The sequence below is a fragment of the Syngnathus typhle genome, linkage group LG5 (genome assembly GCF_033458585.1).
Source record: "Syngnathus typhle isolate RoL2023-S1 ecotype Sweden linkage group LG5, RoL_Styp_1.0, whole genome shotgun sequence".
NCBI lineage: Eukaryota > Metazoa > Chordata > Actinopteri > Syngnathiformes > Syngnathidae > Syngnathus > Syngnathus typhle.
Window position 1 is genome coordinate 20,231,073 of NC_083742.1, and position 14,962 is coordinate 20,246,034.

Sequence of the window (14,962 nt, forward strand, 5' to 3'; positions counted from 1 at the left end):
CCTCTCTCAACAGGATGCATTTGTGTACAGAAGGGCCTCAAATGCTTCAACACAGTTAGCAGCTGTAACGTGTTTGTTTTCTTCATGTGCGTGTTTGGAAGTACCTATATTTGTGTACCGTCATTAAGTCGCTGTTCTCATCATTTACATACCTGGAATAAAAAAGAATCAATAAAAAAAAAAAGCAATTCAATGTCACTATTGTGAGACCAACTGTAGCTTTTTATAATGATAACTAATAACTTAGGTTATGATGAAGAATTGGGGGAAAAGGTTTGAAGCACAAATTGTCATTTGTGTCAAGGTTTCAATGACTAGCTGTTGAATCCGTTCTAGATCATTTATTGTGGCCTTCTCGTGGCCGCGTGACCCACATTCAACTTTCCAAACAGCACTCAGCTAGAATATCTGTGCTGTTTGGAGAGTCCCAGTGTTGTACCTGAACGTGTTCAATCAACAAAAGTTTATGAACAGCTCGCAGCACCTTTTTTTTTGGGGGGGGGGGGGGGATTTTGGAAAGAAAAGAAACTTATTTTATGAAATTTCAATTATGAACTGAACAAGTTCATTTTAAAATGTATCAACTGACCTTTGAACTGGTTTGTGTAGTTCCCAACACTGGAGAGAGAATCTATATTGACTCACAATCCAATGGACGTCTGATTGTCTTTGATACGTGACCCTTTTCAGGGGTCCCGGGATGGACGAATGGTGGCTCTTCAAAGAGGCCAAGGAAATCGGGGGACTGTTAGTTTGGATCACTCCAGAATAGGAACAAGAGCTCCTTTCACAGTGGAAACAGAGGAACGTCTGTAATGAGACGCAATCACGCGCTGCATGTATGTCTTGCCGAAGGGAGAGGATAGACTAAAGAATGGCTGGAGAGGTCATGTGATTTCTAATTGGAGCCAGAGAGCAAAGCGGTAGCCGGCCCGGCGTACATTTTCATCTCTTTCCTTTCTCTGTCCCCCGCTCTGAATTTGATTATCTTCGGAATAATCTCGTCTGTCTTTTCTTTTTTTTTTTTTAAATACTTGGCTCCGTGTAATTGTTTTGGCTCTGTGACCCAACAGCATACAAAGGAGCGACTATCCGCTGCAAGGCAAAGTGTGGTCAAACGCTTGTGGTTAGACATGGGGGGGGTTCAGTGACATGTACTCTGCCAGTCCAAACATGACATGGAGCACGCCAGGCCTATAGAAACAACAGCGCTTCGAAAACGTAGCCACCAATGAGTCAGCCAAAAAAAGGCCGCGGACCCAGAAAAAGCAGTCCCAGAGTTTCCATGGCAACCAGAGTCGATTGGAACCACATCTGGCAGCCATTTGAGTCCCCGCGAGGAGAGGAAGAAAGAAATTTATGAGCGAGGGGGAAAAAGACAAATATTTTCTGCAATGCAAAGCAGAAAGAAAGCCGAGTCGAGTTACACTTGAAAGCGCTTGAGAATTTTCATTTGAGTTGAGAGTCGATGATGGATGAGGCTTCACTCAAACTTGTGTAAGTGGAAGAAGCATTTAAGATTTTAGACTTTATACTCGCTGCCAGTAGGAATGATTTCATTGTTGATTATCCGACTGACTTTAAGAAGATACGAACGCTTCGTCATTTCCTGTTCTCCCGTCATTTCCCTTACTAGATACCAGCAGATATATATTTTTTTTTATCTCCTGTCTGTCCCTGCCAGAGACGTGATTATTTTGGTTCTTCTCAGGATGTATCCTATAATCAAATAAAATGATTTTAGTTGACTTCAACTTCCATACACAGTTAGGAGTACTTCTGCCAACTTTTCTGTTTTGGCCCCAGTGGAAAGAGCAAATTGTTATTTACTGGAAAAGAAAGCTACTTCTTCTCCTAAAGCGGTGACAGCATTAAATGTGTGGCAGTGTATTTACATTCACGGTCACATCTACTTACTGCACGCCCGCTGTCATTAACGTAGACCCCAAACTCGAGCTAAAATCAGCTGCACTTGATGGCACAAATGAAGGCAAACCAAACCGCACAGCGGGGCCGACCTCCCGAATGGGTGCGTAATGATGTAGTGACACCAGGCCGCAAGGAGCCAGCCTCATTTTGGGATGGAGAAAAAATAGTCCCTTTTTGTTGGCCTCGCAAAACCAGTTTGGGATTTCTTCCTCGTACATAAAAGCAAACACCAAAATGTTTACTGTTCTATATTCGGAGCATTTGTAGGTCAAATGTTTGCGGTTGAAACATTTCCTCTGTGGCTTTGTTGTTTAACGTTAGAATTGCAATTCTGTCTGGAATCAACCTAAGGTTTGGATTCCGTGCACTCTTACTTGTCCTTGTTTTGTTTTCTTGGTTTTGCCATGTAGCACTTTGAGATTCCCCCGAATATAAAGTGCGTTATAAATAGAATTTATTATTATTATTACTCTTGTGAACGCTGTTGACCAAAATGCAGCTAATTGTCCGATTTTACGCAAGTAGGGGTGATGTGGTCCTCAAAGAAATCGTCTGTTATACTCCACATAAGACCTAGAAAATGACACATTGCGTGGTTTGGTTGACCCCTTAGCTGAGCTTACGCCACCTTAATGCTAATGCTAAATAGCAGCAGACAATATACCGGCCGGTACGCAGTCACATATTCTTTAGCCTCGAGGAAGAACGACCAATATTAGTGCCGCAATGATGAGCTGAGAGGAGTTGACACATCTCGATGCAACTTGTGGCCAAAGCAGGTAATGAGAAAAAACGTCGCTGTATATTTTATAAGGTTATAGTAAATGACTCATTCTTCGAACGAAAGTACAGTAAGTATTTGTACGTTGTCACAGCTCATCAGCGTGCGCTGCATTTACATGACGGTGGCCTCTCGTCGACGTCAACCTCGACGTCTCTACTCCACCTACCTACCGCACAGTGTGGCCATTATGGGAGCCATGTGTTTCTGATTACCCAGGCAGAGATTAGAGGGCGGCAAACAGCGGTTGGTGTCTGCCTTCATACCCCCTTCCTCCTGTTCGTCCCCTTCCTACCCTCCCTTCCTTTCCTGCTCCCAGCGGGGCTTCTCTGATGTGGGCCGCCAAGTGGACATCAATCAACAAAAATCACACCCTTCATCGATTTCTCTGTCCGACATCCGCCCTTGTGTCACTTGCAGGCTCATCTAGGATAGGATAGGATAGGATAGGATAGGATAGGATAGGATAGGATAGGATAGGATAGGATAGGATAGGATAGGATAGGATGGGATGGGATGGGATGGGATGGGATGGGATGGGATGGGATGGGATGGGATGGGATGGGATGGGATGGGATGGGATGGGATGGGGCGGGGCGGGGCGGGGCAAGGCAGGGCAGGGCAGGGCAGGGCAGGGCAGGGCAGGGCAGGGCAGGGCAGGGCAGGGCAGGACCAGGACCAGGACCAGGACCAGGACCAGGACGGATAGGATTTGTAATAGTCACCCAATTGCATGATACACTGCAGTGCCCAGATCTTTATCTCAAATGTTCTAAGCTGACTGACGGGCAGACTTTGGTAGCTCAGGAGAACAGGAAGCATCTTTAAAAAGGCCAAAATCTGGTGGGTGAGGAGGCAGAGGTGTTTGATTCTTTGCCAGCCGTCGCAATCCCAGGGGGGCTCCCGGACAGACGCTGCTCGATACGCTCGGCAACGTCTGCGTTCCATAAACGGGGAGAGATGGCCTCCTTTTTTCCACTCTGTCAGCAGATGTGTGCAGAAACATCACCACTTGGCGTGTGCCGTGCAATGTAAGCTGAAAAGTGCTGAGCCTCAACTCATGTGGGATGCATCCACACTTGCCACATTTCTTCTCCTGTTTTTCCAGCCAATCTAATTTAACTCCTACTTTGTGTTTGGGTCCAAATGAAGAGCAATTTTTTTTTCCTGTCAATATTTTGATTGCAATTCAAGTTTATTTGTCAAGTCAAGTTTATTTGTATAGCCCTAAATCACAAGCAGTCTCAAAGGGCTTCACATAGACAGAAATTGACAATTATTCTCAAAGCATCCCCTGATCTTAAGCTCCCAAAAGGGCAAGGAAAAACTTAAAAACCCCTAGCAGGGGGAAAATGAGAAACCTTGAGAAGGGACCACAGATGGAAGGATCCCCCTTTCAGGATCACCAGGTTGAAATGGATGCAGAGAGGGCACAAATGATACAACATGAAAATCAATTAAATAAAAAGTGGATGTCCATGTCACAGCAGAGGGCTGCCGAAAGGAGCCCTCAATTGTCCTGGCAGTGCTCTTCGAGGAGGTTGAGCTGCAGTTCCCCTATCCTGAATTGGCCACGAGAATCCAGATAGCCGCTGTCAGCATGGGTACCACCTAACCACCTCCCCGGCCGGGGAGGGGGGAGGGAGGGGGTGTAGAGGGAGAGAAAACAAACTCCAGCCGAATCGGCCACTACAGGTTAGTTAAAGGCCATGTCATAGAAATGTGTCTTTAAACGTGTCTTAAATGTTTCTACTGAGGTAGCAGTCCTAATATCCATTGGTAGGGCATTCCAAAGCTCTGGAGCCCGAATAGAAAATGCTCTAGAGCCTGCAGACATTTTCTTAGCCCTCGGTGTCGCTAAAAGGGTAGCGTTTTGCGAACGAAGGTTACGAGACGGAACATAAGGAACAACTAGGTCGACGAGATATGAAGGCGCTAAGCCATGCAGCGATTTATAGGTTAATAGAAGAACCTTGAAGTCACATCTTAAATGGACCGGAAGCCAATGTAAGTTGGCTAGTATTGGGGTAATGTGATCAAATTTTCTTGTCCGAGAGAGCAGCCTTGCAGCGGCATTTTGTACTAACTGTAGACTTTTGATGCGGGACTTAGGAAGACCCGAAAATAGTACATTACAGTAGTCCAGGCGCGACGTGACGAACGCATGTATAATAGTTTCCGCATCACCGGTCGAGAGGATCGGACGAATCTTTGCAATATTACGAAGGTGAAAAAACGCAATTCTGGTTATATTCTTAATGTGCTTTTGAAAGGAGAGAGTTTGGTCAAATATTACCCCGAGATTAGTTACAGTATCGCTTTGAGTGATAGTACGGTTATCTATAGTTATAGCGGTTTCCTTGAATAAGTGTTGATAACGAGCTGGACCAATTATCAACATCTCAGTTTTATCTGGGTTAAGACGAAGGAAGTTGAGAGACATCCATTGCTTGATCTCCGCAAGGCACTTCTCAAGATTACAACAATCCCGCGGATCTGTCATCGATAACGGCATATATAATTGGGTGTCATCCGCATAGCATTGAAAACTAATATTATATTTACGTATTATGTCCCCAAGCGGAATCATATAAATATTAAAAAGAATTGGTCCGAGAACCGATCCCTGTGGGACACCACATGTAACATTATAGAGCTCCGAGGACGCATTGCCATGGACCACTCGGTGCGTCCTGTTTGATAGATAGGAATGGAACCAGCCTAGTGCTGACCCTGAAATACCAACACAACTTTTAAGACGCCCTAATAAAATATCGAAGTCTACAGTGTCGAAGGCAGCACTAAGATCGAGTAGTAACAGTACAGACGAAATGTTTGAATCCATAGCTACGAGGAGATCATTAGTCACTTTCGCAAGTGCTGTCTCAGTGGAATGATTAGCTCTAAAACCAGACTGAAAAGTGTCGTATCGATTATTGGCGACCATGTAATCAATAAGCTGCTGCGCTACTACTTTTTCAAGAAGTTTTGCTATGAATGGGAGGTTTGAAACTGGCCTATAATTACTGAGACAGTCCGGGTCAAGATTTGGTCGCTTAAGTAACGGTTTAATGATAGCGGTTTTAAAGGCTGTTGGCACTATCCCAGAGGAGACAGACAGATTGATTATATTTAAGACGGACGGTCCTAAAATTTGAAATAATTCTTTAAGTAGTTTGGCTGGAAGAGGGTCGAGTAAACATGTTGTTTGTTTAGCCGCACTAACAATTTGTGTAAGCCTTTCAAGAGACACGCTTTTAAAAGTTGAGAGGGTTGTTGCATGATCATCAGCGTTGGTAAACGGCGTGCTCGACCGAGCGATTGGAATGCTATTCTTGATCTCATCCCTAATGGATTCAATCTTTTGAGCAAAAAATTTCATGAACTCATCAGCTGAGTGGAAGGAACTATCGGAGGTCGGCTGGCGCAGAGTCAGCTTTGCCACTGTATCAAATAGGTGTTTCGGATTGTTTTTATTGAGATTAATAACTTGCGAAAAATATCGAGTTTTTGCTAAGATAAGCGCATCTTTATATTTCAGGAGGCTATCCTGCCATGCCTGATGGAAAACCTCAAGTTTGGTTAGACGCCATCTGCGCTCATGCTTTCTACATAATTGCTTAAGCGTACGCGTTTCATCTGTGAACCACGGAGTAGGCACTCTACGGCGAGTTTTCAGACGTAACGGCGCCACAGAGTCAATGGCATTTAACAATGTCGCATTGAATTCATTCGTAAGATTATCAATAGAGTCGGCGTATGTGAGAAAATTAGTGCTTGCCGGCGACAGTATTTCAGATAGCGCAGTTGCAGTCATAGAGTTGAAATGACGGCTCCTATAATGCTGATTGCTCTCTTGTCTTTGACAAGGAACTATAATTTCAAACTTTATTAAGTAATGATCAGACAAAACAGTAGTGTATGGCAGTACTGCTATATTTGAGGTTGCAAGTCCTCGGGATAATACCAGATCTATGGTATTTCCATTCTTATGCGTTGCTGCCTGTACAGCTTGCGTAAAACCAAAGGTATCAGTTAAAGTCTGAAACGCCGAAGTAAGTGGCTCTGACGGTAAATTCATGTGGATGTTGAAATCGCCCATGATAATTATATTATCCGCATTGGTTACTAGATCAGCCACAAATTCTGAAAATTCATCCAGGAAGCCAGAGTAAGCCCCGGGTGGACGGTAAATAACAACAAGATAAAATGACGGTAAAGCGGTGGATCGGACAATGAGAACCTCAAATGTTTTAAATACGTTGATCGAACGAGGCCTAAAACTAAGCTCGGAATTCGAGATGAGGGCGACACCCCCACCCTTTTTTCGAGGACGCGCCACATGCGAGCTCACAAAATTTGGAGGCGAGGCCTCATTAAGCGGCATCAGTTCATTAGGTTTTAACCAGGTCTCGCAGAGACCAAAAGCGTTTAGATTATGTTCTGTGATGAGATCATTAACGAGAATGGCTTTCGTATGAAGCGATCTAATATTCATAAAACCAAGTTTAAGTGTAATTGGTCGATCCGGGTGCGTATTTATCGAAGGATATTTATACGAAATGCGAGTAAGATTGTGTTCTCTAAGCCTGACATCACCTCTCAAATGTTTGTTAGCGCGGTGGGCTGATACGACCGTGGGAATCTGATAGTAAATATTTGTTACACGTGCAATTCCCAGTTTTCACATTTTTGATAGACTTTAAGGCAAATGAATACATGTTTAATTCTCTTCATTGGACGTTTGCTTTGACCGTGATGTTTTACAAAGTTCACTCCTATCTCAAGGCATCATTGTAGTATTTGACAGGCCATTGTTGTGAGCATATTCTTGGCCCAGGTCAAAAATGAACAGTAGTAAGTGCAAAAGAAGTCAACTAGCTCCTCTCAGAACTTGAGGCCCTGGACTTTTATGAAAGCCACTAGGGGGGAGGCTTCGCTGTCTTTACTGCCTGCTACTTGACGGAGCCCATACAGAGAAGGCCGCACTCTCTGCCTCAAAGGTTTTTTTATCTGGGGAAAAAAAAAAGTCACCGCTACTGCATTCCAAGCTTTGAATACTTTTGATTGTAATTGGAATCATAATTGTTATGTGGCTCGCACGGAGATGTACGATATAGCAGCAAACTTCCAGGAAGTGTTTTACTGTCATCTCACTGGGACACGACGAGCTTGCGTCTTCTCCACATTCAACGGATGGAAGTCATTCAGAGGGATAACAGTGTTGAAGAGCTAAAAGGCTCTGCTAGTTAGCATCTAAGACTGGATTGAATAGATTTAAGATGGAAAAAGCTAGAAGACTCTGCTAGCTAAGACTGATTTAAGATGGAAAGAGTTGAAAGACTGCTAGCTTAATACTAATTAGCATCCAAGACTGGATAGATGGATAGATTTGGTTCAAGTTAAAATAGCATTGATTTAGCCCTTCAACATGCTAGAACAAACTGATCGAATGACATAAAGGGGACGATTTTCTCATGAACCAGAAAGCTTTGCAGCGTTCTAATCTTTTCATGTCGCTAACACTTTGTGAGACGACGTGACCTTTCCATAAAACCACCGCACATTTTCTCATGACCAAGCAAAACAAAAGCATTCCCAGCAGTAAAAGCAGCGCCAATGCCAACTCTGAGAGATCTATCTCTGAGACTTTCCAAAAGCTTCGAGCTTTGCGGTCTAAGAATAGCAAGAGAGATCTTATTCATCGCAACGGCGCCCACCTGCTGTCTCCCTCGAGCCAGGACTTTCCTGTGCAGCCACAACAGAAGAACCAGCATCCAATATTGGAACGTCACCATCTGAGCAGCACTGGAGAGTCAAAGGGGGCAAAAGTCGAGGCGTGGGAAACAGGTGAGAAAAAAAATGGTTGAAGGATTAACTCTGACAGCTGAGTGATGTTATTTTAATGAATTGTCGGCATCGTGGCCAGGGCTTTTCCAACATGAAAAGTATTTTAATCAATAAATGATGTGCTCTTTCCAGTACACTCGCTGTGTGTTAAGCCACAACATGCTTCAATAAATCCTCACAAAAGTGAATTTCTTTCACGTTCGTCCGCTTTTAACGCGCCACGGGATGTTGCTTTCATCCAATAGCAAATCGGATCCATTTGTTCTCCTTTCCCTTCTTCTTTTATTTGGTTGGCATTTGGAAACAGACATTTTCTATCCAGGTTTATTCACTTTAGGTTAAGCCGGTTGGTTTTTGCCTCCAGCTGTACTCAACTATGACCGAGCCAGATTGAAATAGGCAATATATGCGCAAGGCACTTTGGTCATTATTCTTTGATTTACTGTTACATAAGGTTCCTCCAGGAATATGAAATGTTTCAGCCAAAAAGTAACTGAGCCAGCATGGTGCGCGTGTAAATAAATGGTCAGAATGGTAACACCTCAGCTGTCGCCATTTGAGCCAGGAAAAAACCTTGCCCATGGACAATTTAGTCTTCAATGAACCAAACGTATGATTCGAAACGTGAGAGGAAACACGGAGAAACGCACATTTTACACAGGGAGGCCGTAGCCGAGATTCATTCTCGGAACCTCAGAACTGTGAGGCGCACGCGGTAACCACGAGAGCTCTCACGAGAGCTGTTTATTACACCAAACAATAGTGAAGCTTTTAATCAAGACACACAAAAAACAACCTTGTTCCGCTTGCTTCGGAATCTTATCTAAGATTCAAGATGGCTTCTTTTTGTAGCTAACAGGACGTGAACAACAGAAGGATAAAAATAGAGGTAAGTGCATCGATCAAAGTAAAATTCTTTCTTCCAGAGTTTCCAGAGAATACTCATATTTACTCTCAGAACTCTTGATTCTACGCCTAATGGTCTTCAAAGCTAATCAAGCTTTATTACTGAGAGCGTACGTGCAAGTACATGGAAGTTTGTCTTGTGTGTTTCTTGACACGTCATTCTCTTGAGAAAATGAAGCTCAGCACTGAAATCCTGTCAAAGAAAAAAAAAAGCACTGAAATCCTGCAAAGAGGTCCCGCAAAGGGGAAACGGTGTCCCGAGAGCGTTCTCGCGGATGGGCTGCAGTGACACTCTGTGGTCAAAAGCTGTCATTGAAACCACCTTTGAGGGTCAGGGGGCATTCCAAAAGACCGGCTGAAAGGTCAAGAGATTCAAAATGATCTATTTTCATTCATCATTCAATTAGTAATCATTCAATTAGTCATCATAATTTTCTGAGTGGGGACTTGTATAATTGTTGTAATAGGTGCTGGAATGAGTCCTTTCATTTACCCAAAAGTGGCTGCTTCTAACTAAAATGGCCTTTGAATCACAATTGTATTCTTTTTTTTAAAATAAATCAGCCCTTTAAAAAAGAAACCCCTGTGGGGGGAAGTGTCTGTCTGAGTTTTTCCTGTTTGTATAAACTCTTCTCGCAGAAGTCTAAGTGGTCCATTCTCTCTCTGACTCTGGTGTCATCAGGTTCCACAAGCAAAGCTGCCACCTGGCTCCTGTCTGTCAAGATGTGGCTAGTGCAAGCGCTCCACGGTCCTCCACAAGTACCCTTCGACCTATGAACTCTGTGAACGCCAAGCCGTGGTGCTCATATTGCACTTTACCAAAACCACCACACTAAGGTGGGGCCAATGCAAAATCTTGAATCACCTTTGCTCACTTTTAAAGAACAGAAATCACTAATTAATCCCTGAACATTTTTTTAATGCTTTTAATCGGATATAATAGTTTTCTATAATATTGTACTTTAAAAAAAAAAACTAGAGTATATATATATGTATATATATATTTTTTTTATTTTTTTTTTAGGCCATCAAGGTTAGTTCCAGTTCAAATTGTTTTTCGGTTTTAACATCACTGCTGACTTTTTGGGTAAATGCGATGAGAATGTTACGGCGTCATTTCCGGAGCGACCGGACCGCACATCACGTGACACACGAACGCAGCCTTGAAACTGTCCGGAAATGACGTCACGTCGCCGCCATATTGACGCTGCCTGCGGATTCGGACAACACTGGTGTCACTAGTTTGTTATTCACCTTATTTGACTAAATGGGCGCCTATTACTGCGCCATATGTAGGCAAACGGCGTTCAACGGGAAAGGACATATCTTCGGGAAACACCACCAAAGCAGACTTAGGCTTGTGTTAATGAAATTCATTGAAAAGGTGAGTCATTAATGTCGAGGAAATGAACGCCCCTTCAGCAAGACCGATTGTAATGGGAACAACAAACGATGTTTGCATTTTGTCCGCATGTTAAGAATGAAGGATTCTATGACATTTTAAAGGCTTCGTAAAGACCAAGAGTCAAAATGTGAAATATTCACTTGTTTCTGACGTTCCAAAGGCGCTTGAGCAGCTGTTCCTCATGTCTTCCAGGTGAAGGAAGCACGGCGCACACTTAACAAACCCGCAGTTGAAAAATTTGACAGCGCTCAACACGAGAAAACCTTTTGGTGTTACTGCTGCGGACGGGAAGTGGAACGAAATGTCACTGACGGCAACATGACCGTCCGACACGGAGGATTGTTGGAGCACATGGCCACGTGAGTGAACCTTTTGTCGTTAAGGTTCAAGGTTAGCTGTGAGCTGACCTATTCAATGGATCTGATTTCAGGCCAGAACACAGAAAGAGTACCCACAAGTTCTGGTGGGAAAACAAGGCAGACCCCAAGTTAAAAGACAAAGTCATCCTCACGCAGGAAGAGACTCAACGGTGAGCTTGGCCAACCTTGCAGAAACATGACGACAGATGTTGGACTTTTGCAACCGTTCTCACAGTTAACAGTAAATAAATGAGCTTTCCTGTAGGTTCAAAGCTGAAGTGGCCAAAGTGTTGGAAACATTTGTGGAGAAGGAGGATGAATTCATCAAACAGGTAATACTACTTTTTATCCGCTCTCCCTTGGTCTTAGGCTAGTTCTCAGAAAGTATGGTTCTGCTCAGGGCTGCCATTTGTGTCCCAGTCTGACACTCAAGACTTTTTTCTTTTTAAAATCAATCACCAGATATGACTGTTTACAATATTGCATATATTATTTTTATTTTAACTGGTTTTGGTATCTGGGCTCAGATATTACAAGACTGGACCACGTTGTCCGAGTACCACCCCTTACTTTTATTGACTAAATCCATATTGGTTCAACCACAACTTCCAGATTTCAAATTTGCTGTTCTCTTTGTCGTCCTCAGCAAGCCGAGTTGATCCGGGCCCAGGAGAAAGGGCGTCAAGAGCTCCTCGAGTCTCGTCTAGAGGTTTGTTTCCAAGGATGCAGTGGCCGGTATCCATAACTGTGGCCTTGACTGTCAACTGTCGTAGTGTTCAGGCGCGTAGCAGATAAGTCGAGTGGATAGTAGCTAGACCCGCAACTACAAAAGAAAGTCAGCAAAAATCAAGAAAACCGGTCCTTCGAAATAATTGCCAAATCGGAGAACACTTGTTTGTGAGACTTCCTCTGTGAACCACTGTTGGCTTTTCCTGAATCAAAATCAGCATGAAGCGGCGCCAGAGTCAAGCAACGGACCAAACGCAGCAGAAACCGTCACAGGGGCCGGTGTCAGGTAACGGCGTATCCCTCAAATGTCTTCAAGTGTCTTTTAATACGCTTTGGGCTCATCTTCTTACCTGGGGTGCAAAATAGCTTTCGGGGGATGACGACGTGGGGAGCCCGCCAGCACACGGCGAGAAGCCTTGTCCATTCGACGCTCAACGCGCAGGAGCGGGGCCTGACTTTTATTGGTCATCAGGTAGATGAAATGCCTTCCAGCCCATCACGCGCATACATGCCATTTATTCACTAATGTCGTTTTTTCTGTCATAGGATTCATCAAACGGTGGAAATGTACACACAGGTACAGAAAAGAACTGCAGCCATAAGGAACGAAGCAAATTTAGACATACTTTGGCTTACAAGTGCTTTGGGTCTGATTTTTCAAGATCAAGATGATCTAATTTAAAAAAAAAAAAAAAAAAGTTTTTTTTTTTTTTCTTCTTCTCTCTCCTCTACGTGTTGATGGATGTCCTTCTGCCTGTACTTGTAATATCGCTAACTCTCTTTGTGCATTACAGGTGCCGTGCCTCCTTGGCTCCAGAATGATGATCCTCTCGAGGGGACGTCTTCAAACACGGCACCTCCCGAGATTGGCCCGTCGGCCCAGGGCTTCCTCAGACAGAGTAGCGTGTTTTTTTGGTTTGAATTTAGGGGTTGCCTTCAGCCTTGACAATGTTTTTGATGCAGCTCGCTGGGAAGACGTTAAGTGTTGGAAGGTCTCACGGGAAATCTATTTTTCTCAGAGGAGCAAGAGAAGCTGAGGAAGCTCCCCCCAAACCGAGTCGGGGCCAACTTTGACCATAGCTCACACACGGACGCCAACTGGTTGCCCTCCTTCGGCCGCGTGTGGAACAGCGGCAGACGTTGGCAGTCCAGGTGAGATTTCGCCCCCCTGTGCTTCAGCCAGAGACGAACTTTAGTATGTCTTCTAATGTCCGGTCCGGGTTGGACGTGTATCATTTTTGAACAGGCACCAGTTCAGACAGGAGGAAGGCCAGAAGAATAAAGCCAAGAGGAAAATGAAGCAAGGTGGGGAAAGGTCGAAGAAAGCAAAGATGACAGCAAATGACTAATATCTGAGTTGGTGGACCGAGGTTGCGTCCTCGGTTTACCACAGAGTTCCAATTCTTGTCGTAATCTGAAAGCAGCGTTCAAGTCTATTATGGTGAACATTTGTTTGAGAGAAACACCGCCGCGATAAAGTAAAATAAAATTGAAAAACTGTAAATATGAAGATAACCAAGCAAATTTACTGTGGCTTCGTATTCGCTGTTTTGTTAACATAACAGCAGATGGCGCCATACACTGCACTTTTAAAGTTAAGAACTCGTTGAGGGCGTGAGTCAAAATGAAATTGATGCTTTTCTGCTCCCTGTGCTCAAACAGGTATAAATCTGGGCTTTTTTTTTTTTTGTTGCTCTTTTCATTTAGACAAATGTATAATTTTACCTGAAGAAAAAAAAAATCTAAAATTGAATTTTATTGCTCGATGTTTTATATACGTTTGTAAGTACAACTATAAGTGAACCAACAATACCTTACGATGCATCCATCCCTCCATCCATTTATTGTACCGCTATGTCCCCACGGGGGTCGCGGGCGTGCTGGAGCCTATCCCAGTGGTCATCGCGCAGTAGGCGGTTGCCAGCCAATCGAGACGAACAACCATCCACACTCGCACCCACACCAAACGGCCTGTCAATTAGTTGAAATTGTTAAGACATTTTGAAAATGTACAAAGATGAGTTATTTGTTGTTGTTATTTCAAGAGTTCATACATCCAATAATATTCCATCACAACTTGCTAGCTTGCATTGCATATTCGCTGTTTCCTGTGAATATAAACGGTCATTTTCCATTCCACACTGTAATAAATTGTGTGTAATGTGCGATTCGAGGGAAATATGTGCCGTAATGTTCTGCAGTGCAAAATTAACACATTTTTAAAGGCAAATGTCCTAGTTAATGGCCTTCTGGGAAATATCTCGTCACCACATATTAATTTCATCATCATTTGTACAGACCTTGAAATGAGCACCAATGCTCACAGGCTCTCAAGGAAATTATAGGGACAATACACATGCAATTGGACCTCTGCTCTTATCGTTTTGTGTCATTCATTTGAAGTTCTGAAAATAGCGTATCATTATATCTGCACGTAGACCACAGTACACAACAAATAGGTCTTCTAGAATATGCACTCGCACGCCCTTATGTTATCTGCACGTCTTTTCCACTGCACCGTTATCAGCTTGGTAAGGTGCAGTGCACACTACAGCTGCGAATGGGGATAGAGCAGACGGCTATTTTTAGCTCAGTGACAACATGGCTATGGTCTGCTATTCAGTCCAAAACGAAGAAAGGAACAGCGTCATCACCTTCCTGTGACGAAAGCTTTCATGATTGACGTGGGTCTTTTGACCGCATCTTAAAATCAGACCTGTTCAAACGTGACGCTTCACGTTTGACCAAAACGCGGATGATTATTCTTCTGTTGTATTTGTTGTTGCTCTTTGTGGATTTTATTGACCATCGATACGATGAAGCGAAGACTTGAGGCTGGGACGCGAGAACAAACGCACGTGTACTGGGCGGTTCTTTAGTCAATCAAAGGTCCAATCACAGAGCCGTGTTTCTGAATAGCCTTGCATATATTGAAGCAGGCGTACACTCAAAATCTGATTGGCTACGAGGGCTAGGACTAACCAATCGAGTAAATGACAAGCG

The 14,962-nt window shown here is 43.7% G+C and overlaps 1 protein-coding gene across 1 annotated transcript; it reads left to right on the forward strand.

Annotated features, from left to right (window-relative positions):
* Positions 1–10,634: 10,634 nt before the first annotated feature.
* cenatac (centrosomal AT-AC splicing factor) lies at positions 10,635–14,332 on the forward strand. The gene is made up of 11 exons (XM_061278497.1): positions 10,635–10,850; positions 11,064–11,230; positions 11,302–11,400; positions 11,496–11,562; positions 11,877–11,939; positions 12,178–12,245; positions 12,326–12,431; positions 12,506–12,536; positions 12,754–12,858; positions 12,979–13,111; positions 13,206–14,332. Exons 1-11 carry the CDS (start codon positions 10,734–10,736, stop codon positions 13,306–13,308), a joined length of 1,059 nt encoding a protein of 352 aa, XP_061134481.1. The 5' UTR covers positions 10,635–10,733; the 3' UTR covers positions 13,309–14,332.
* Positions 14,333–14,962: the final 630 nt, after the last annotated feature.